Below are 22031 nucleotides of genomic sequence, written 5' to 3' on the forward strand. Positions count from 1 at the left end.
GCCATTTTCTAGATGGAAAGACAGAATCTGAGGTGGCTTCAGTAAAAAGAGACTGTGATGAAAAAAAATCCCAGAGTGGTGGGCGTCAGGCATGGCTAGATCTGAGGACTGGGGTCTGTCTGTCTGGGCCGCTGTCCTCCCTGCAGGCTTCTCTTCCAGGCAGTCTCAGCCTGCTCCCGGTAGGAACAGGGTGTCCATTTCCCCGTTCCTTTCAGCAAGAGCTTCAGGTGATGCTCAGTGAGAATCTAATGCCCAGGGCTTGGACCCAGGGGCTGTGTGTGGGGCTGAATTTGTCATCAGTACCAGAGGGCACCAAGCTGGGTGCTCTGCTACTACTGGGCACAAGACTGGATGACCACCATCGGGACATACAGCTTCCTAGAGTTTCCCTGGAGGCTGTTCATGGGGGGCTTAGGTGCCATTCTGGACTTGCGGGTAGCTCTGAGCCCCTGTGAAGTCAGGTCTCTAGGGTCTTTCTCATGTGGTTCCTGACCCGGCATCCCGTCCGGTCTGTCCGCTTGGCCGTGCCACTAGGCTGGAGTCCAGCCCTAAGGAATGAGAATTGGTCTTCAAGGGAGGGCATGCCTGGTGCCCCAAACTCACCCCTGGAGCACGGCTTGAGCAAAAGCTAGGAGGTGGCCAATCCAGGGAAGGGGCACTCGTGGAGCAGTGAGCAGTCACTGTAGCTGGGGCCCTGGGGCCTCCGTCTCCCCTTCTAAAGGCACAGATAGGGAAACTGAGCACCCCGAAAAAGGGCAGGACCTGGCCTTCTGCCTTGTGCCTCCCTAGCCCAGAGGCCTTGTCTCCTTTGCCACAAAATTCAGAGATTCTGGGTTTTACTCTCCACTTCCAACACCATCTTGCCTCGTCCCCCATTAAAACCAAAAACTTGATCTCGTTGAGCATCTCATAAATATATAATTATGGGGTCATCATGTTGTACATCTGAAACCAATATTGTATGTCAAGTATATTTGAATTTTTAAAGGGGAAAAAAAGAAAAAAACGGAGAAGTCTGTTTTGCAAACTCCATGAGAGGTGGCTGGGAGCAGGGCGGGGTGGGCCTGGGGGACATGTGCCACTGCTGCCGCCTGGTGGCCATGGGGGGGGGCGGGGAATCTGCGACAAACTCCTTGAAGGATGGCGCTGTCGGGGTGTGTACGGGGGAGGTGGGCACAGGTCCTCCTGCGTGGCTTTGGGTGTGAGGAGCAAGGAACCCCAGGTCTCGGGTCTGGGCTGATGGACGGACCAAGGCTTCTGTTATAGGGGTATCCCGCCCCATTCCCCCTCCGGCCGTCCCTCCCTTTGCTCAGGCGTGATTTTGCAGAGTTCCGAGTGACCATCCAGCTGTCTCCCCCAGAGTGGGTGCTCCTGGGGCGCCAGGGGGAAAGATTAATAAGTGCACCTGGAAAGAATGAATGAATTTTCCAGCTAGGGGGTTTTGAGCAGCACAGCCAGGCTTTGGCTGGGGGAGCGGATACCTAATAGGAGGTTCATTTATTAAGCCTTAGATGCACCTGCCCCACCCCAGAACAGCTCTGTAAGGTCAACATTACCACCACCCCCATTGTACAGGGGAGACTGAAGCCAGGGAGGGCCCACCACCTCCCTCAGAATGCTTGGGATCCCCCTTCCTTTTCCCACACCGGGATCCTCCCACGTCTTGCAGTGTGGCTGAGCTCTGCACCCAACCTCCCCATCCAGTGCTTCTGGGACAGGACACCCAGCCCAGGGTCCTAGGATCAGCAGCAGCCCCCTTTGGGCCCTCTCCTGCCTGTTCCACCCCTGAATAGACCAGTGACAGTGCCTGTCCATGCCCCCTGGATGTCAGGCCAGGGCCCAGTGTAGCCACTCGTTTATGGTGCTTTCTAGGGCTCCCACCACAGGTGCCAGACAGAGTAGGTGGGGGAACGAAGGAGAGTGAGGCCTGAGCTGGGGGCAGGAATGGGGTCTGGGCCCCTTGGCCCCAGTTTGAGTCCTGCCCATGCTGGAATCGGGTTAGCCACCACCCTCTCTGAGCCTTCGTGGTCACATCCGTAAAATACAACAGCCATGCACCTCTCCAGGGGGTTATGGGGGTTCAGGGCATCATGTGAGTGGATGGAACAGGCTGGGTGTACAATAAGCACATAATAACCAGCTTTCATCAGTCTTCCCATCCAAAAGACCAGACAGACGTTCCTGTTTCTCCCTCAGGCCTCCAGGTGCTGGGAGCCACTAAACCTGGGGCTCTGCATTAGATCTCCGAGCAGCAGTGGGAGTCCAGCCAGCTGCGCAGGGCTGCCCTCCAGACCATCCTGCCCACGAGGCTCCAGAGCCCTGGCCGTGGGGTGTCCATGCATCTGTGTCACATCCTCCAAGGGCAGCTCCGTGTCCAGGGCTGGCTGAGGGGTGCCCTGAGGCAGCTGTGTCTTCTCTGTGAAAGGCCCGGGAGTGTCCAGGTCAGCCCTCTCACTTTTGTCCCAGGACATGTTCACCACCAGGATATCTTCTGGTGTTGCCTCCTCCAGGAAGTCCACTGGGCTGGTCCACTGCCATGCCTGGAAAGGGAGAGTAGGGCCAAGGCTGTGGACGGATCCCTACTTCCCATCCACACAATCCCACCCTCCACCTGGGGTGGTCCATGTCCCTGCTGGCTAAATTCTCTTAAAATCCTGAGATCAATTAAAAGATCAAGTCTGCCTCAGTGACCCCCTTCAGACCCTCTTAGGAAGGGACCCCATTTCTTCTTGGGAAATTGCTGCTCCTCTTCGCACTTGATGCGGTAGGGCAGGGCAGTGGTGCCCAGCCAGTCAGAGCACTCCAGCCCCCTGATTCCAGTGATAAGTTCAGGGATGGGCATGTTACCCATGCTGGGCCAATCAGTGATGGCGCTGCGTCTTTTGCTGCAGCGAATGGGGGAAAAGGACAGCCAGCTCCCACAGGGGGAAGACCGAGCTTGCCTGAGAGAGAAGACCCTGCGGGCAGAACAGCAGCCCAGACAGATGGATCCAGCCATACCTGAAGCCTACCACTCTGGATATTTTTTTTCCCCCATCGGGGTCCCCTCTGTCAAAATCACTTTGAGCTGTTTCTGTTACTAGGAAATGACCCACGGGAGGTTCCTCTGTGAGCCACTGCTCCCCCATCTGTAAAACGGGACAGGCGTTTGGAGTCCATGCCTCAGTGGGTTGGGGAGAAAAAAATGAGCTAATGTATGGCCATTACCCTGCAGAGCCCTGGCCCAGAGTATGGACCCAATAAGCAGGACCTGGAGTTCTGAAAGGAGCCCTTACCTGCTTCCCCTGGCTGCCAGGGAGGTCGACCGCGCTGCTGGCACAGGGTGTGGGCAGGGGCGGCCACAGGTGCCGTGCGGCCCTGGGAAAGAAGGGAAGCCGGTCAGAGGAACAGTGCTTCCAATGTTACTTTTTAACTTTTCTGATTTATTTTTTTAAATCTCTTATTAGGTTCTAAAGGGAGTGAAGGTGTGGATTGAGGGAGGGGCTACAGGAGTCTAACAGACCCAGGTCCAAACCCCCCACTGCCAGATGCCCTGAACGTGACCACCTGGGCCTCAGTTTCCTTATCTGTAAAGTGGGCACAAATACCTAGCTGGTGTGAACAGTTATTACTGTTATGATTATTGCTATTATGGATCGTCTTGGAGGAGAGGGTGCAAGTTACCTGTTCAGGCTGAAGTACCCACAGATGCCCAGGAGAAGGATGCTCACAAAGCTCCCCAGACACACTAGGAATATGGACAAATCCGACAACTCAGAGACCTGGACTTCTGCGGAGGGGAGAGCTTGGGTTGGGGGAGGGACACCTCCCGCCTCTCCTTGGGGAGGGCGGGGAGGGCAGGCCTCCCATCAACCTGCTGCTGACCCTGGCACATCACGGCCCCTCCATGCCTCGATTTCCTCACCTTTGAAGTGGGAGACAAAGAAACCCCCTTGTGCCGTGTCTGTGGGGTAAAGGCCTTGACACGCCGCCAGTGTTCAGGACACCAGCGCCGAGGGCCCGCGGGTGCGGCCTGTATATTGCTGCCCTGGTCCCAGAACTGCCCTCCCCACACCAAGCCTGACTGACTGGCCCTCTTGAGGCCAGATTTCACTGCAAGGACAACAGGCAGGGACCCTAGCAGGAACAGGGGTCATTTGGTCTCCAATCCCTAAGGGTCATGATCCCCAAGACAACAGAGCCCACCTCCTTATCTTTGTGATGACAGAGACACACATTCATTGGTGGTCATTCATTCACTCAATAAATAGCACCCCCTGCTCCCTGCCACTCCCCAGGAGACCCTAGGCTGGGGGAGGCAGAGCCAAGACACACACACTCCTACCTACTCCCAAGGTGCCAGTCAGTCTCTGCTGAGGGAAAGCCTGGAAGGCTTGCTGGAGGAGGAGGCTTTTGAGCTGAGCTTTGAAAGGTGAAAAGGAGTTTGACGATAGAGAGAAGATGCATTCCAGGCAGAGGGGCTTCATGGGCAAGGCTACAGGGGTGTGAGAGAAGGTTCATGAGGGAAAGCGGCAGGTGACAAGCTGGTGAAGGAGGTGGGAGCAGGCCAGGCTGGGACTTTCTCCTGAGAGCAATGCATGGGGGGCCACGGAGCAGGGCCAGGTGGGACTGCTTGCAGAGACGTGGGAAGGGGCAGTACATACTAGGTGACTACCTAGCCCCGCCGCCCCTGCCCTCCACTCACCGATGCTAAAGTGCTGGGGCTGACTCCAGGCGCCCCACTGCGTCACCGCGTGTGCACGCACCTGCACAGTATAGGATGCACCAGCCTGCAGGCTGCCGAGGGTGACCCGGGTCTCTGTGGGCTTCACAGACAGCTCTGCAGGACAGAGGCACACATGCATCCCTGGTGCAGCTTTACTCCCCAGAGGCTGAGCTTGCATGATGGGATGGCCATGTTGCTGAAAATTCTCCCCTTAATACACCCATTCACCCCCAATTTATTTAGAGAACTGTTCTTCATCAAAATATTCAGGGCATGATGCTATTTTTCTCCAGTTTTCACCTCCACTGGCTCTTTGCTCACTCCCCTCCTGCCCCATCTGCTTTTTCCTCCCAGATGCCTAAAAGATCAGATTCAGTCCTACCTCAGGGCCTTTGCACTGGAGGCTCCCCACACCTGGTTCACCTTTCCCCAGATACCTGCATGGCTTCCTCCCTCACCACTTTAAGGTCAAGGCCAAGGCCAAGGTCAACTTTAACTTTGTTTAACTTGCTCCCCCAGTGTCCCCAGCACTTAAGTACACTGTAGGACCTCAGTGTTTGTGAACTGAACAGCTTTAACGAATACAGCATTCCATAAACATCCTTAAAAAGAGAAGTACAAATTCCTAGAACCCTAAAGCCCTAACTTTTTCCTCTATTCAAGAGGAATATTCTTCAGTGGAAATTTTGGGGCATCTGGTCAGTTTGGCTAAACGGGCATTTGGTACGTTGATCTTCAGCAATTTGGCTTTCTGGCAAATTGATTTTCAGCAAATAGGCTGAGTCCAGCTGTGCCACCCTGAATAAGCCCCCAGCCCCCACTTGGCCCCATTTCTGCCCTCTAAACAACGGAGGGATGGCGAGGCTGATGGCAGGATGTGTGTCTTTGATGCCAGAGCATCTCTCCTCCTCCCTCCCAAAGTCCTGCCTTGCCTCCTGCTGGACGCTGGCTGGGAAGGCAAGACACGAACTCACGGCCTCAGTGGCCTGGCCTGTGGCTGTGGGTGCTGGGTGGGCGAGGCTGTATTTGCAAGGCTGTGTCACCCAGGAAGAGAGGACGGGGTAAGTCCTGGTGATAGACCCTCCCCCTACATTCTCACCTCTTGCCTTCCTGAGACTGTCTGCCTCTGCTCTGTGGGAGTTGAGTTGCTGATGCACGTGAGGGCTTGCTACCCATTTGCCCGGCAATCATGAGCACTAAGCCGCTGCCCACTGGGACCTCTCTGGGGGTCTGGAAAGGGTAGCCAAGACCCTTGAGTCCAACCACCTTATTTTATGGGTGTGAAAAGGCCCCGAGTGGGTACAGTGAGGTCCCCTGGTCACACAGCAAGACAGAGCTCAAGCCCAGACCCCCTCCTTCCCCAGCCAGGCCCGTGCTGCCGCACTTACCTGACACTGGTTGCTGTCCTCATTCTGGCAGCGCAGGACGTACTCCTTCAGGGCGCCAGGGCAGAGGCTCAGTGGGGACGGCGTCCAGGCCACGGACACTGAGTCCCGGCTGAGTTTCCTCACCGACACGTGCTGTGGGCTCCCGGCTCCTGAGGCTGCAACCAGCGCCATTGCCGGGGTCAGCTCCCAGAGTGCTGGCTGAGCGCCGCCTGTACGCCCAGCCAGCCCCGCCAGAGGCCCAGGAGAACATGGCCACAGAGTCAGGTGGGACCGGGTTTGAATCCGCCATCACCTGTTCTCCTCTCTGGCCTCAGTTTGCTTATCTATGAAATGGTGCAATGCTGCTTGGGGTGTCTTAGCAATCAACTGAGGTGACTTCTATGTGTCCATCTTCTGGCCAGGGCCTGACACATGGTGCCTCTAAATGCTCGTCCCTCTTCCTGATACCCAAGACCACTGCCACGTCCTCCACAGAGACCACCCTGCAGGTTTGCGCCACTTACCATTGCCCCGAAAGTGGTAGGAATACAAGACTGTGGACCACGAGGTGGGCTTCTCCGGATGTGCAGAGGCAAAGATCATGACGTGATAACACGTCTTCTGCCCCATCGCCCCAGCTGCTTGGCTCCAGGTATGGGATGCTGGAAGGATTAGCAAGGGCCAGGCTAGTAAATAGGCTGTATTTCCACCTCTGCACCTTTGAACTGTCTGTGCCATCTGTCGGGAACTCCTAGAGCACTGCTATTCATGGTTCAAAGCCCTTGCACCAATGTCCCCTCCTCCAGAATCCCTTCCCTTGCCCCCCACAACCTTTTCCCACCCCCTCCGTCCAGCCCAGCCCTTTCTCCTTGGGGCTGTGGATGTTTGTATTTCTGGCTCCCCAGGATGGGAGCTCCTCGAGGGCCAAAACTGAGGTTGAAGTTTCTGGGGGCCCAGCCAGACCCAGGATAGTAAATGGGAGAGTGAGAGGCTGCCATGTGCCCCCAGCCCCCACATTTCCCTATAGAGGCCTCATTAATTTGCCACCAGCAGCTTGTTAGCTGCCACCTTCTCTGCCATGGGGGAATGTTTTACACACACCCTAGGATGTGAGACTCATTACCTGCTGCAGTGCAATCTGCCCGCGGCTGTACCCTGACACCCCAGGATCCCAGCAGGAGGCTCCAGACCCACATGGGTAGGAGAGGATGAGTCATAGGTGGTCCCTACCTCTATGTGACTTGGGGCAAGTGGCAAGACCTCTCTGGGCTTCAGACACTCCACATGGACAGCCCTGCAGGTCTGAGCTGACCAGGAGCTCTAACGGAGGGCACAGAAGCAGAGGCAGGAACCCCGACTTTACAGTACCCATGCCAGCAGGGTTCCGGTCCCGGGGTGCGATCAGGGTGTAGGCAGCGAGGCTTCCGTCCCAGCCCCGAGGTTGCCACTCAATGTAGTATGTCAGGCCCTGGGCCCGGGCTGGCCACTGCATAGTGGTCCCAGCCACTCTAGTCCTGACGCTCAGAGCTCCTGGTTCTGGAAGGAGACAGGCAAGCGCATCAGGATATTGGGTCACTCTCTCCCACCCAAAGGCCCCAGCAGCCCCATCCCACCCTCTGGCCAAGCTCTAAGCCCACGGGGGCAGAAGTGTCTGTGTATGGCTGTCTCCCCAAGCTGGGGGCTGCCAGGTTGGAGGCCGGGCACAGAGGGGGTGACAGCAGCTGTCTGACTGAGCTGAGTCCTCTTCCAGCCTGACCATGGGTTCCCCACCAGGACACCCACCACCAGTGCTCCCTGTGCTGCTGGGCTGCCCTGCCCCCCACCATGCTAGGTGGGCATGGGGCAGGACGGGCCGCCTGGGCTGGCCAAGGCTCGAGGCCCAAGGATACTCCCAGTCAATCCCCTGGGCTCATGTTTCCCACTCCCTACAGCAAGGGCATTAGCCACAAACTCAGAGATGGAGGTGCTGCTTCTGATTCTGAAGACAACTACCGTTTACTGAGCACCACCTTTATGCACCAAACCACTGCTGAGTGCGTACTTTGCTACAAAGTGGGATGTGATCACCCCAACAATACAGAAACTGAGGCTCAGAGAGGGGGAGCCACCAGCCCGTCACACAGCAAAGCCATGGGCCAAACCGGGCCAGGAGCTAAAAGGTGAAGCACCTTACCTTTCTGAGCCTCAGGTATCTCATCTCTGAAAATCGTGTCCTTGTAGCAGACCTGCCCTCCCAGGGCTGCTGGGTGCGCAGCAGGGCTACCGTCAGGGTAAGGCCAGTGAGGCACCGAGTAACTCAAGTCGGATAAAAACCATTTTAATGCAATATTTGTTTAAAAGCCAAAGGAATGCAAGAATATGTGATGGGCAGCAGCCCAAATGTCTGAGGGTGGATTAATAGATAAACAAAACGTGGCCCATCCATACAGTGGGATATTACTCGGCCCTAAAAGGAATGAAGCCGTGATCCATGCTACAGTGTGGATGAACCTCAAAAGCATCATGTTGAATGAAAGAAGCCAGACATGAGGCCACACAGTGTGTGATTCCATTTGTATGAAATGTCTAGGATGGGTCAATCTACAGAGCAGAAAGATCGATCAGTGGGTGCCAGGGGCTGCATGAGGGGGGTGGGGGGTGGCTGATCACGGGTTGGGGTCTCATGGGGTGATGGGCATGCTCTCAAACCAGAGGTGGGGTTATACAATTTTGCGAGTGCACTCAATGCCACTGAATCATACATGTTAAAATGGTTAATTTGGTATGTAAATTTCACCTCAATAAGATGTATATGTCAATTACCTACATAGACACATAAATATAAATCTTTATTTTCATTATATAAATATATGTATAAACATATGTACATATGTGTATAATATAAACATATGTGTTCCTATATATAACGTGTGTGTGTGTATATATATATAATAAACAAAATATAAAGATTTTAAAATTAAGATAGGACCAGTCCTGTACTTGCCTGACTCTCCCTCACACGCCAGACCCTGACCCTGTCCCTGGTCCCAATAAAACTTTATTTATAAAAACAGGCAGTTAGCCTGGCAACTGTAGTTTCCCAGTTCGCCTTTGAAAATACGTTGTGTTATAACATTCTGTGTCTCGATTAAGATTTTTGACATCCTCTGAAACTGGACACCCCTCAGGTATTTGTGCCCCACCGAGCTCACTCTAGTCGCGCTGAGTCGCTCAGCTCCGAGGTGCCCCCCGCAGCCCTTCCTACCCGGAGGAGGCACCTGTGCTGGTGTGGGCAGGAATGTGCCACGTCTGGTTTGAGCCGGGGCCGAAGCGATTCCAGGAGACCACAGTCAGGTTGTAGGCGGCGCCCGAGAGCATAAGCACTTTCCTCAGATGCCGCATCCCCGTGGCCTTGCCCTTGCACGGCCAGGACAGCATGTGCAGGTGGATGTAGTAGGTCACCTCCATGCCAGAGCTGGGCCTGAGGCAGCCTTCCGGAGCCTCCAACTGGGGCAGCTGTCGTGAGTGCCAGAGATGGTTCATGGAGACCTGAACGTGCTCACTCTCCCTGTGATATACCAGGGAGCGGCCCACGGACACAGACCGACCCACAGGCCACAGCTTATGATCTGTGCCAAAATTTTGAAAAATAATAAACCTTGATGCTGGCAAGGCTGCTGGGAAACCGGTATTCTTGTCCAGTGCACATTAGTTTTGGGAGAAAATAATTTGGCAAAACCCACTGAGGGCCAGGGGTAAAAAAATGTTTCCATCTTTGGGCCCAGTTAACTCAAGCCTAGAAATGTTTCCTAATAAGGAATTTAAATTAGAGAAAACCCAGGAAGCAAAGGAACTTCCCAGCGACCTTACTGACAGCCCTTAGGTCCCTGGCTGAATCTATTATGGCAAAGCCAGGGGTGGAATATTTGGTGGTTTTTCCCCGGACTCTGGCAAGAGATTTTCCCTCTGAGCCTCAGTTTCCTTTTTCTGTAAAATGAGGCTAGTCAGACTGTACTTAATGGACTGTTTGGGGAACTTCAGAGAAATCATCTCCCATTCAGACCAACACAGTCGACTCCTTCCTGGCCCTTGACTTCCTCCTGAGCTCCCCACAATCTGTTCTGGCATCCAGACAGATCCTGTGAACACCTGAGTTCAGGCATCTCCTTCCCCTGCTCATACACGCTCCGTGGCTCCCCACTACCTTCAGAGTTACCTGCAGGCCTCCCAGTTCTGCCACCTCCATGTCTCAACCCTCTCTGTCTCCTGCCTGTGCACCTCCACTGCAGCCTCTCGGCTCCTTCCCCACTGCCCCAGATCACCCCATGGCCCTGTAGTGGCCCTGTTACCTGCCAGTGCAGGGCCACCTGCCTTCTCCCATCCAGGCCAAGGGGCTCCACCGAGAAATTCACCTCAGGCTGTGGGGTAGTTTCTGCAATGAGACACTAAGACAGAGATAATGGGGCCGGTGCCCTTCCTCACAGCCTCCTGCAGACCTAGGTTGGGGGACCTTTACCTTCCTTCCCAAGAAACACGAGATTCCCATGAATTGTTAAATAGCATTCCAGATCTGAAAACCTGGAGATCCATTCCACAACAATGTGAAACTATTTTAAACTGTTGAACTGAACACTTAAAAATGGTTTAAATGGTACATTTTATGTTATGCTTTTTTTTACCACAGTGTTTTTAAAAATCTGAAAACAACCCTTGGAGTTGTTTCCCAGCAGAGAATGTACTTGGGCAGGAGGAGGCCCCAGATTACAGGGCAGAGGGGGCAAATGACAGTCACTCCATCCATCCCTCCCTCCCGGGCCACCTCTCCATTCCCGTCTCGAGCTTCCTGTGCCATTTGGGAAAGAATGTTTTCATGACACAGCCAGTGTCACCTGTCAACACCTCTGTGGCTTTAAAAGAGCAAAACCAACCAAACAAAATGGAAAGAGAGAAAGACAGAGAGATGTCTTCTTTTTAGATATGGACTGGCCACATTTTACAAAGTGAATCTTACTCACTGCCCTGCCACCTTTTGTGAATTTCACTAACTTCTCCTGCTGCCTTATTTCTAACACTCACCGCCTGATTTCAAATACCCCCCACTGGTTTCTAATGCCCGCCCCAGTTCCTGCATCTCCGGGTGCTCTCACCAGGGGGGATGCACACAGAGCTGCTCCAGCCACTCCAGGGACCTCCCGGAGCTGCGGCTGAGAGCTGCCGCCTCCGTGGCTGAAATTCCTGGGCTGCATCCATCTCCAGGGGACAGAGGCATGACTCTGGCAAGAAACAGGCCGAACATCAGGCCGAGGGGCTGTCCCCCATGTGACCAGGGCTTGGCACTGGTCACTGAGCCATCATGTACTTACCGAGTATCAACTATGTACATGCACTTAGTGACTGCCAACTGTGCTGGGTCCTGGAGTCACAGCAAGAATAGGTTGGCCCTGTCCTTTTGGGGCCTCAAGGATCCCACACTTCTGTCCCTGCCCCAGGTTCAAGCCCCAGGAAGGCCACCCACTGGGATGTGACCTTGTCCAAGAGCTTCTCACCCTTAAGAATTTGTTTCCTCACCTGTGAAATGGGAATAATCCAATACTGAGCTACAGGGTGGGCCAACAGGCACGCAAAGAATTTAGCACTGGGCCTGGCACACAGTTGGTGCTCAATGAATGCTAACTTGCTGCAGCTGTTGTTACTATTATTCTCACCGAAGCCAGCATCAGCCTGATGTCCGCAGCCACCCTAGGATGAGACAGTATTCCTATATTGTTTTACATGTTGGTGTTGACAGGTATTAGCTCTGTTGAAATTTTAAACAATTAACTCTGTGAAATGCAATGTGGAAGCACGGATTGGATCCAGGAGCAAGAAAGGACATTCTTGGAAAACCAGATGACATCCAAATAACCTCTGGAGTTTAGTTGATAGCAACGTAGCAGCGTTCATCTCAGCAATGACAAACGCACTCAGGAATGTAAGACGTGAATACGCAGGGAAGCTGGGAGATGTTTCTACAGGAATTCTCTGTACTTCCTTGTAACTTTTCTGATCATCTAAGATTATTCCAGAATTAGAAAGTTTATTTAAAAGGATTATTTTAGGAGCAAAATTATTATTTTGCATTTCCCTGAAAAAAGAAATTATTTCAGGAGGCAAAATCTGTCTGTCTGTGGTATTGGGGGCGGGCAGAGCCAAGTTAAGCGTCACTACTGCAGAGTGTGCTCAAGGGGCTGGAAATAAAACATAGGGAGATAGATGTCTCTCCCCATCAGGGGTCCCATGTCGCCTGCGTCTGGCTGATCTCTACCCACTGTCCTAGTGGAGAAACCGAGGTTCAGAAAGACACACCACACTTAGGGGGATGAAAGGCCTGAAGCTGACTTCCTGGCCTCCAGGTGCTCCCAGTCTGAGGGAGGAGGTGATGCCACAACTCAGAGGGTAGGGCTCTCTGTTCCTCCCAAACCACGGGCTCCTTGGGGACTAGGTCAGGGCTGAGGTTTCTTGCGGACCCAGGCTTGCCCTGCCCTTGGGGAGCAGAGGAGGCAATCAAGAGCAGCTGAAGAGTAATGAAGATCCTAAGAAGACATCTGTGTGGCCAACAGACGTGTGAAAAGATGCTCGACATCACTAATCAGGGAAATGCAAGTCAAAACCACAGTGAGATGCCACCTCACACCTGTAGGAATGGCTATTACCAGAAAGACAAGAAATAACAAGTGTTGGCGAGGATGTGGAGAAAAGGGGACCCTGTGCACTGGTGGTGGGAATGCAAAGTGGCATGGCCACTATGGAAAACGGCACGGAGGTTCCTCAAAAAATTAAATACAGAGCTACCTACCATACAGCAATCCCACTTCTGGGTATTTATCTGAAGGAAACAAAAGCTCACTCAAAAAAGTATCTTGGACCTCTCTGTTCATTGCAACATTATGTACAATAGTCAAGACATGGAAGCAACCTAGGTGTCCATTAACGGATGAATGGATAAAGAAGAAGTGGTATATATCTATGCAATGGAATATTATCCAGCCATAAAAAAGGACATCTTGCCATTTGCAATCACATGAATGGGCCTTCATGGTATTTTGCTAAGTGAAATAAGTCAGACAGAGAAAGACAAATACTGTATGATTTCACTTACATGTGGAATCTAAAACACAAAAAAGCAAAACAAAACCGACTTCAGAAACAGATAACAAATTGATGATTGCCAGCGGTGGGGAGTAGGGGTGGGCAAAATGGGCGAACGGAGGCAAAAGGGGTACAAACTTCCAGTTATAAAATAAGTCACGGGGATGTCATGTACAGCACCGTGACTATAGTTAACAGTACTGTGTTGTGTATTTGAAAGTCTCTAGGAGAGTAGATCCTAAAAGTTCTCATCGTAAGAAAATAAAATGTGTAATTACATGTGGTGATGGATGTTAACTAAGGCTTATTGCAGTGATCATTTCACAACATATACAAATATCGAATCTGTTTTATACCTGAGACTAATGTAATGTTGTATGTCAGTTACATCTCAAAAAAAGAAAAAAGGAAGGGAGGAATGGATGGAAGGTAGCTTCTTGGAAGAGGTAGCCCTTAAGCTGGACCCTGAAGGTGGGCTGGATTCTCATGTGCTCAGATGGAAAGGAGGGCATGCAGGTGAAGGAAACTGTGTGTGCAAAGATAATGTCTCTGGAAATCCAGGGCATGGGCAGAGAATGACAGCCATTCAGGAGGGGCGCAGAGGAAGCAAGAGACAGGTGAGAGCACATGGGGTCAGCCAAGGATGAGAATGCCCTTCTGAAGGTACTAGGGAGCCATGGAGGGTGTGTGAGTCAGAGAGGTCACAATCAGATCTGAGTATCAGAGACACCCCAGTGGCTAGACATGGGGCAAGAGTTGGATTGGGTTCGACGGGTGAGGTTGTAAATATGGTGAAATTAATTTGAGGGGTGAAGGTGTCCTGGGAGAGGGCTCTGCACACCCCCTGACCTGGAGAGTCAACTTACCAACTTCCAACGGCTGCCAGGTGTCTGGTGCCGGAACTGCACTTCAGCCCCATCCTGGCGGGCTGGGGTCTCCCACTCCATGCGCAGCTGCCCTGCTGTCGTGGACACCTTGATGTCTTCCGGCAGAGGGTCATATTTAACTGGAAGCATAAGAGGGGTTGGGGAGGGGAACCAGCATATGTATGAACTGGTTCTGCAAATTCCAGAAAAACTGTCCATGCCCCACCCAGCCCCAGGTAACCAACTGAGTCCCCCAAATGTGAATCAGGAACACCTTGACAGTTTCTATCCAAGCCTTGGATTCAATGGGCCAAAGAGTCAAGATTTATACACAGCATTTTGATAGTGAAAATCTGCATCCTAATGGTACTCCTCGCTGGTACCACTGTGGTGAGATAGGCACTTTTGAAAATTATTGATGAGAGGCTTAGTGACTTGATTTCTCTGTAGGTTTTGCCCTCTGACTAGAAGCTGCCCATTGCCGCACCTTTATTCTTTCTGGGTCCTTTTTATTCAGGGTTCGGCATGACCTGGAGGCCCCCTTGACCCCCTACCGGTATCCATCATGTGGCATGATCAGGCCTTGCCCATCATTCCCACCTTACTCTGGGCTCCGTGAAGGCAGAGACTGAGCTGGGATCGGGAAGACAAGAGAGGCAAGGCTGTACACATACAGGGGAAGATCCTATCTTTATTTAAAATTTTGATATTTTGTTCTTCATGGACTTTTTTGCATTAATTTTGATCTTATTCAAATGTTGCATTACAGTATTGTTTATATTGACAGAACTGAGTTTTTTTTGACACACCCTTAAAATTGTGTGGCCAAGGTGGGTGTCTCACTTGCCTTATCCTAGCCCCACCTGGGCTACAACCTCCATTGACCTTGGCCATGCCTGCTGTGATTCAGCATGGCACCCAGTAGAACTCAATAACTATATGCTAAACGCATGTGGTTGAGTCATGGAAACAGATATTAAAGGCGTAACGGGGTCCTGGTGGCAGCATTTCAGTATCAGGGAGAAAACAAGTAATCCAAATGTCCAGCAGCTGGGGATTGGGGGACTGTGCAAGACTCTGCCATGCCACGCAACAGTGTGTGATGTGAAAATGGTTGGCATTATCAAGCTCCTTGCCAGAATCCCCCAAGGTCTAGGCTTGGAAACCAGAGGCCTCTCTGGGTGAGGAAGTGGGGGCCGAAAAGAGGAGAACAGGGAGCTGACCCAAGCTATAAAGCTTCAGGGTGACCTCAGGCGACTTCTCTGTCCGGTTCGCGGCCCGGGATTCCACGCAGAGCGTGACAGCATAGAGCACGGATACCACATCCTGGTCGGAGAACTGCAGCTTGGTGGCTGATCCTGCGGCGAAGTAGCAGCAGCGCCCAGGCCTGAGGCTGTGGGAAGGAGGATGTTGGTGCTGAGCCTGGGGGTCCTAGTGGACCCCAGAGTGTCTCAGCAGCCACAGCAGTGTGCATCACATCCCAGCATCCTTTCTTGCCCCTTCTACTCCCCCTTCCCAGCCTGGGGGTTCCCCGGGGAATCATCCTGGGACTGAGGGGCTTGAGGACCCCCAGAATCTCCCAGCATGGGCTGCCACAGAGGGAAGGAAGAAATGAATGGATGGATGAATGGGTGGACAAATGGATGAATAAATGAGAGGGTGATGAAGGAAGGGCTAGAGGGACCCTAACTGCCACCCAACACGGATGCCCACTCACACTGAATACAGGGCCCCCAAAATACAGGGCCATAAGATACTGAGCCCCAGGAAGGGGCCAGGACCCTGCCAAAGTCACACGTCAGAGAGCAGGGTCACGGAGCCAGGAGCAAGGATGAGATGGGGGTGAGTGTGGGGAATGGGATGGGGTCCTCACCAGCACCTCCGGAAGTGACTGACCCCGGCCGCAGGACCCTCATACTGCCAGGAGCATTCGTAACCAGCGCTGAACACCCGGTAGCAGGTCAGGTCCCTGGGGCCTGAAGCGGAGCCTAGAAGACATGCCAGAGGTTTGAGAATGGGCCATAGGGTGCGGCAGTCTCTGTACTGATGCACCCCCAGGATGGATCTTTGTGACAGTCGTGTAATCTGGTGTCACTGCAGCCTAAACCCACTCCCACTGCCCTCCCTCTGCCCTTCCCACCCGGCTCCTGCCATGTCCACCTGCTCACCTTACTGCAGCCACATCAGCTTCCTCATGGGTCCTCAGGCACATCAGGCTCACTCCCACCTCAGAGCCTTTGCACATGCTTGTCTTGATTACTGTGGCTTTGTAGTAGAGCTTGAAGTTGGGAAGCAAGATCCCCCTTGCTGTATTCTTCCTTCTCAGGATTGCTTTGGCTAGTCTGGGTCTTTCGTGGCTCCATATGAATTTTTGAACTATTTGTTCCAGTTTGTTGAAGAATGCTGTTGGCATTTTGAAAGCAATTGCATTGAATCTATAGATTGCTTTAGGCAGGATGGCCATTTTGACAATATTAATTCTTCCTACACAAGAGCATGGGATAACTTTCCATTTGTTAGTGTCCTCTCTAATTTCTGTTTAGAGTGTCTTGTAGATTTCAGGGTATAGTAGGTCTTTCACTTCCTTGGTTAGGTTTATTCCTAGGTATTTTATTCTTGTTGATGCAATTGTGAATGGAATTGTTTTCCTGATTTCTCTTTCTGCTCGTTCATCATTAGTGTATAGGAAAGCCACAGATTTCTGTGTATTAATTTTGTATCCTGCAGCTCTGCTGAATTCAGATGTTAGTTCTAGTAGTATTGGAGTGGAGCCTTTAGGGTTTTTTATGTACAGTGTCATGTCATCTGCAAATAGTGAGAGTTTGACTTCTTCTTTACCAGTCTGGGTGCCTTGTATTTCTTTGTTTTGTCTGATTGCCGTGGCTAGGACCTCCAGTACTATGTTAAATAACAGTGGGGAGAGTGGGCATCCCTTTCTTGTTTCCGATCTCAGAGGAAAAATTTTCAGCTTCTCACTGTTAAGTATGATGTTAGCTGTGGGCTTGTCATATATGGCCTTCATTATGTTGAGGTACTTGCCTTCTACACCCATTTTTTTGAGAGTTTTTATCATGAATGGATGTTGAGTTTTGTCGAATGCTTTTTCAGCGTGTGTGGAGATGATCCTATGGTTTTTGTCCTCCTTTTTGTTGATGTGGTGGATGATATTGATGGATTTTCAAATGTTGTACCTTCCTTGCATCCCTGAGATGAATCCCACTTGATCATGGTGTGTGATCCTCTTGATGTATTTTTGAATTTGGTGTGCTAATATTTTGTTGAGTATTTTTGCATCTATGTTCATCAGGGATATTGGTCTGTAATTTTCTTCTCTGGGGTCTTTGCCTGGTTTTGGTATTAGAGTGATGCTGGCTTCATAGAATGAGTTTGGAAGTATTGCGTCGTCTTCTATTTTTTGGAAAACTTTAAGGAGAATGGGTACTATGTCTTCTCTATATGTCTGATAGAATTCAGCGGTCAATCCATCTGGCCCGGGGGTTTTGTTCTTGGGCAGGTTTTTGATTACCGATTCAGTTTCGTTTGCTGGTAATTGGTCTGCTTAGGTTTTCTATTTCTTCCTGGGTCAGTCTTGGAGATTGTATTTTTTTAGGAAGTTCTCCAGTTTTTCTTGGTTATCCAGTTTGTTAGCATATAGATTTTCATAGTATTCTCTAATAATTCTTTGTATTTCTGTGGGGTCTGTCGTGATTTTTCTTTTCTCATTTCTGATTCTGTTTATGTGTGTAGACTCTCATTTTCTCTTAATAAGTCTGGCTAGGGGTTTATCTATTTTGTTTATTTTCTCAAAGAACCAGCTCTTGGTTTCATTGATTTTTTTCTATTGCTTTATTCTTCTCTGATCTTTATTATGTCCCTCCTTTTGCTGACTTTGGGCCTCATTTGTTGTTCTTTCTCCAGTTTCAATAATTGTGACTTTAGACTATTCATTTGGGATTGTTCTTCCTTCCTTAAACAGGCCTGGATTGCTATATACTTTCGTCTTAGAACTGCTTTCGCTACGTCCCACAGAAGTCGGGGATTTGTGCTGTTGTTGTCATTTGTTGGTCTCCATATATTGCTTAATCTCTGTTTTAATTTGGTCATTGATCCATTGATTATTTAGCAGCATGTCGTTAAGCCTCCATGTGTTTGTGAGCCTTTTTGTTTTCTTTGTATAACTTATTTCCAGTTTTATAGCTTTTTGATCTGAGAAGTTGCTTGGTAGAATTTCAATCTTTTTGAATTTACTGAGGCTACTTTTGTGGCCTACTAATGTGGTCTATTCTGGAAAATGTTCTGTGTGCACTTGAGAAGAATGTGTATCCTGCTGCTTTTTGGGTGTAGAGTTCTGTAGATGTCTGTCAGGTCCATCTGTTCCTGGTGTCTTGTTCAGTGCCTCTGTGTCCTTACTTATTGTCTGTCTGGTGGATCTGACCTTTCAGATAGTGGTGTGTTGAAGTCTTCTAGAATGAATGCATTGCATTCTATTTCCCCCTTTAATTCGGTTAGTATTTGTTTCACATGTATCGATGCTCCCTGTGTTGGGTGCACATATATTTATAATGGTTATCTCGTCTTGTTGGACTGCTGCCGTTACCATTCCGTAATGTCCTTCTTTATCTCTTGTTACTTTCTTTGTTTTGATGTCAATTTTGTCTGATACAAGTAGTGCAACACCTGCTTTTTTTTTGTTGTGTGTTTTTTGTTTTTGGGGGGGTTTTTTTTGGTATCATTAATCTACAATCTGCAATTACATGAGGAACGTTATGTTTACTAGACATCCCCCATCACCAAGTCCCCTGCACAAACCCCATTAAAGTCACCGTCCATCAGCATAGTAAGATGCTGTAAAATCACTACTTGTCTTCCCTGTGTTGCACAGCCCTCCCCGTGCCCCCTCCCCCCGACATTATACATGCCAATCATAAGGCCCCCTTTCTTCTTACCCCCCTTCTCCCTCCCTTCAAACCCATCCTCCCCATTCCCTTTCCCTTTGGTAACTGTTAGTCCATTCTTGGGTTCTGTGATTCTACTTCTGTTTTGTTCCTTCAGTTTTTCCTTTGTTCTTATATTCCACATATGAGTAAAATCATTTGGTACTTGTCTTTCTCCGCCCAGCTTATTTCACTGAGCATAATACCCTCTAGCGCCATCCATGTTGTTGCAAATGGTAGGATTTGTTTATGGCTGAATAATATTCCATTGTGTGTATGTACCACTTCTTTATCCATTCATCTACTGATGGACACTTAGGTTGCTTCCAATTCCTGGCTCTTGTAGATAGTGCTGCGATAAACATAGGGGTGCATCTGTCTTTTTCAAACTGGGCTGCTGCATTCTTAGGGTAAATTCCTAGGAGTGGGATTCCTGGGTCAAATGGTATTTCTATTTTGAGCTTTATGAGGAACCTCCATACTGCTTTCCACAATGGTTTAACTAATTTACATTCCTACCAGCAGTGTAGGAGGGTTCCCCTTTCTCCACAACCTCACCAACATTTGTTGTTGTTTGTGTTTTGGATGGTGGCGATCCTTACCGGTGTGAGGTGATATCTCATTCTGGTTTTAATTTGCATTTCTCTGATGACAAGCGATGTGGAGCATCTTTTCATGTGTCTGTTGGCCATCTGAATTTCTTCTTTAGAGAACTGTCTATTCAGCTCCTCCGCCCATTTTTTAATTGGATTATTTGATTTTTGTTTGTTGAGGTGTGTGAGCTCTTTATATATTTTGGATGTCAACCCTTTATCAGATCTGTCATTTACGAATATATTCTCCCATACTGTAGGATACTTTTTTGTTCTATTGATGGTGTCCTTTGCTGTCCAGAAGCTTTTCAGCTTGATATAGTCCCATTTGTTCATTTTTTCTTTTGTTTCCCTTGCCCGGGGAGATATGTTCAAGAAGAGGTCACTCATGTTTATGTCCAAGAGATTTTTGCCTATGTTTTTTCCTAAGAGTTTTATTTTTTCATGACTTACATTCAAGTCTTTGATCCATTTCGAATTTACTTTTGTGTATGGGGTAAGACAGTGATCCAGTTTCATTCTCCTACATGTAGCTGTCCAGTTTTGCCAACACCAGCTATTGAAGAGGCTGTCATTTCCCCATTGCATATCCGTGGCTCCTTCATCGCATATTAATTAACCATATATGTTTGGGTTAATGTCTGGAGACTCTATGCTGTTCCACTGGTCTGTGGCTCTGTTCTTGCGCCAGGACCAGATTGTCTTGTTTATTACTGTGGCTTTGTAGTAGAGCTTGGTGTTGGGGAGCAAGATCTCCCCTCCCCGACTTTATTCTTACTTCTCAGGATTGCTTTGGCTATTCGGGGTCTTCTCTGGTTCCATATGAATTTTAGAACTATTTGCTCCAGTTCGTTGAAGAATGCTGTTGATGATTTGATAGGGATCGTATTGAATCTGTAGTTTGCTTCTGGCAGGATGGCCATTTTGACAATATTAATTCTTTCTAGCCCAGAGCATGGGATGAGTTTCTGTTTGTTAGTGTCCTCTTTAATTTCTCTGAAGAGTGTCTTGTAGTTTTCAGGGTATAGTAGGTCTTTCACTTCCTTGGTTAGGTTTATTCCTAGGTATTCTATTCTTGTTGATGCAGTTATGAATGGAATTGTTTTCCTGATTTCTCTTTCCATTAGTTCCTCATTAGTGTATAGGAAAGGGTCAGATTTCTGTGCATTAATTTTTGTATCCTGCAACTTTGCTGTATTCCGATATTAGTTCTAGTAGTTTTGGAGTGGAGACTTCAGGGTTTGTTATGAACAATATCATGTCATCTGCAAATAGTGACTGTTTGACTTCTTCTTTTCATATCTGGATTCCTTGTATTTCTGTGCTTTGTGTAAATGCCATGGCTAGGACCTCCAGTACTAGCAATACAGTGTCTAGTACTACATGGAGTGGGAGCTTCCCTGTCTTGTTTCCGATCTGGCAGAAAAGCTTTCAGCTTCTCGCTGTTCAATATCATGTTGACTGTGGGTTTTTCCTATATTGCTGTTATTCTGTTGAGGTACTTGCCCTCTGTACCCATGTTGTTGAGAGTTTTTATCATGAATGGATGTTGAATTGTGTCGAATGCTTTTTCCCCGTCTATGGAGATGATCAGGTGATTTTTGTCCTCCTTTTTGTTGGTGTGGTGGATGATGATGTTGATGAATTTTCGAATGTTGTACCATCCTTGCATCCCTGAGATGAATGCCACTTGATCACGGTGTATGATCCTCTTGATGTATTTTTGAAATCATTTTGCTAATATTTTATTGATTATTTTTGCATCTATGTTCATCAGGGATATTGGTCTGTGATTTTCTTTTTTGTTGGGATCTTTGCCTGGTTTTTGTATTAGCGTGATGCTGGCTTCATAGAATGAGTCTGGAAGTATTCCCTCCTCTTCTATTTTTTGGAAAACTTTAAGGAGAATGGGCATTATGTCTCCTCTGTATGTCTTATAAAACTCCACGGTCAATCCTTCTGGCCCGGGAGTTCTGCTCTTGGGTAGTTTTTTGATTACCACTTCAATTTCATTGCTGTTAATTGGTCTGCTCAGATTTTCTATTTCTTCCTTGGTCAGTCTTGGAAGGTTGTATTTTTCTAGGAAGTTGTCCATTTCTTGTAGGTTTACCAGCTTCTTATCTTATAGATTTTTATAGTATTCTCTAGTAATTCTTTATATTTCTGTGGGGTCCTTCATGAGTTTTCCTTTCTCATTTCTGATTATTTTGATGTGCGTAGATTCTCTTTTTCTCTTAATAAGTCTAGCTAGGGGTTTATCTATTTTGTTTATTTTCTCAAAGAACCAGCTCTTGGTTTCATTGATTTTTTCTATTGTTTTATTCTTCTCAATTTTATTTCTTCTCTGATCTTTATTATGTCCCTCCTTCTGCTGACTTTAGGCGTCATTTGTTCTTCTTTTTCCAATTTCGATAATTGTGACTTTAGACTATTCATTTGGGATTGTTCTTCCTTCTTTA

General features: G+C 49.2%; 1 protein-coding gene across 1 annotated transcript; it reads right to left on the reverse strand.

The window, feature by feature from the left end:
• Nucleotides 1-1619: 1619 nt before the first annotated feature.
• LOC118907484 (interleukin-12 receptor subunit beta-1-like) lies at nt 1620-16290 on the reverse strand. Its single transcript, XM_057496724.1, has 16 exons — nt 16219-16290; nt 15919-16130; nt 15269-15438; nt 14046-14185; nt 11757-11790; nt 11199-11324; nt 10401-10483; nt 9330-9567; nt 7441-7608; nt 6597-6734; nt 6101-6248; nt 4903-4910; nt 4685-4819; nt 3664-3769; nt 3276-3357; nt 1620-2540 (listed from the first exon to the last, which is right to left on the reverse strand). Exons 1-16 carry the CDS (start codon nt 16288-16290, stop codon nt 2193-2195), a joined length of 2208 nt encoding a protein of 735 aa, XP_057352707.1. The 3' UTR covers nt 1620-2192.
• Nucleotides 16291-22031: the final 5741 nt, after the last annotated feature.

The sequence above is a fragment of the Manis pentadactyla genome, unplaced genomic scaffold (assembly GCF_030020395.1).
Source record: "Manis pentadactyla isolate mManPen7 unplaced genomic scaffold, mManPen7.hap1 scaffold_297, whole genome shotgun sequence".
Lineage (NCBI taxonomy): Eukaryota > Metazoa > Chordata > Mammalia > Pholidota > Manidae > Manis > Manis pentadactyla.

Excerpts from the sequence above, each read along its gene's own strand:
- LOC118907484 (XM_057496724.1), bottom strand. The coding sequence starts at position 16,290 with ATGTGCAAAGGCTCTGAGGTGGGAGTGAGCCTGATGTGCCTGAGGACC. Across the intron at positions 15,439-15,918 it reads AGTCACTTCCGGAGGTGCTG|CCTCAGGCCTGGGCGCTGCT; the intron begins GTGAGGACCCCA and ends TCCTTCCCACAG. Across the intron at positions 3,770-4,684 it reads GCCCCAGCACTTTAGCATCG|AAGTCCAGGTCTCTGAGTTG; the intron begins GTGAGTGGAGGG and ends TCCCCTCCGCAG.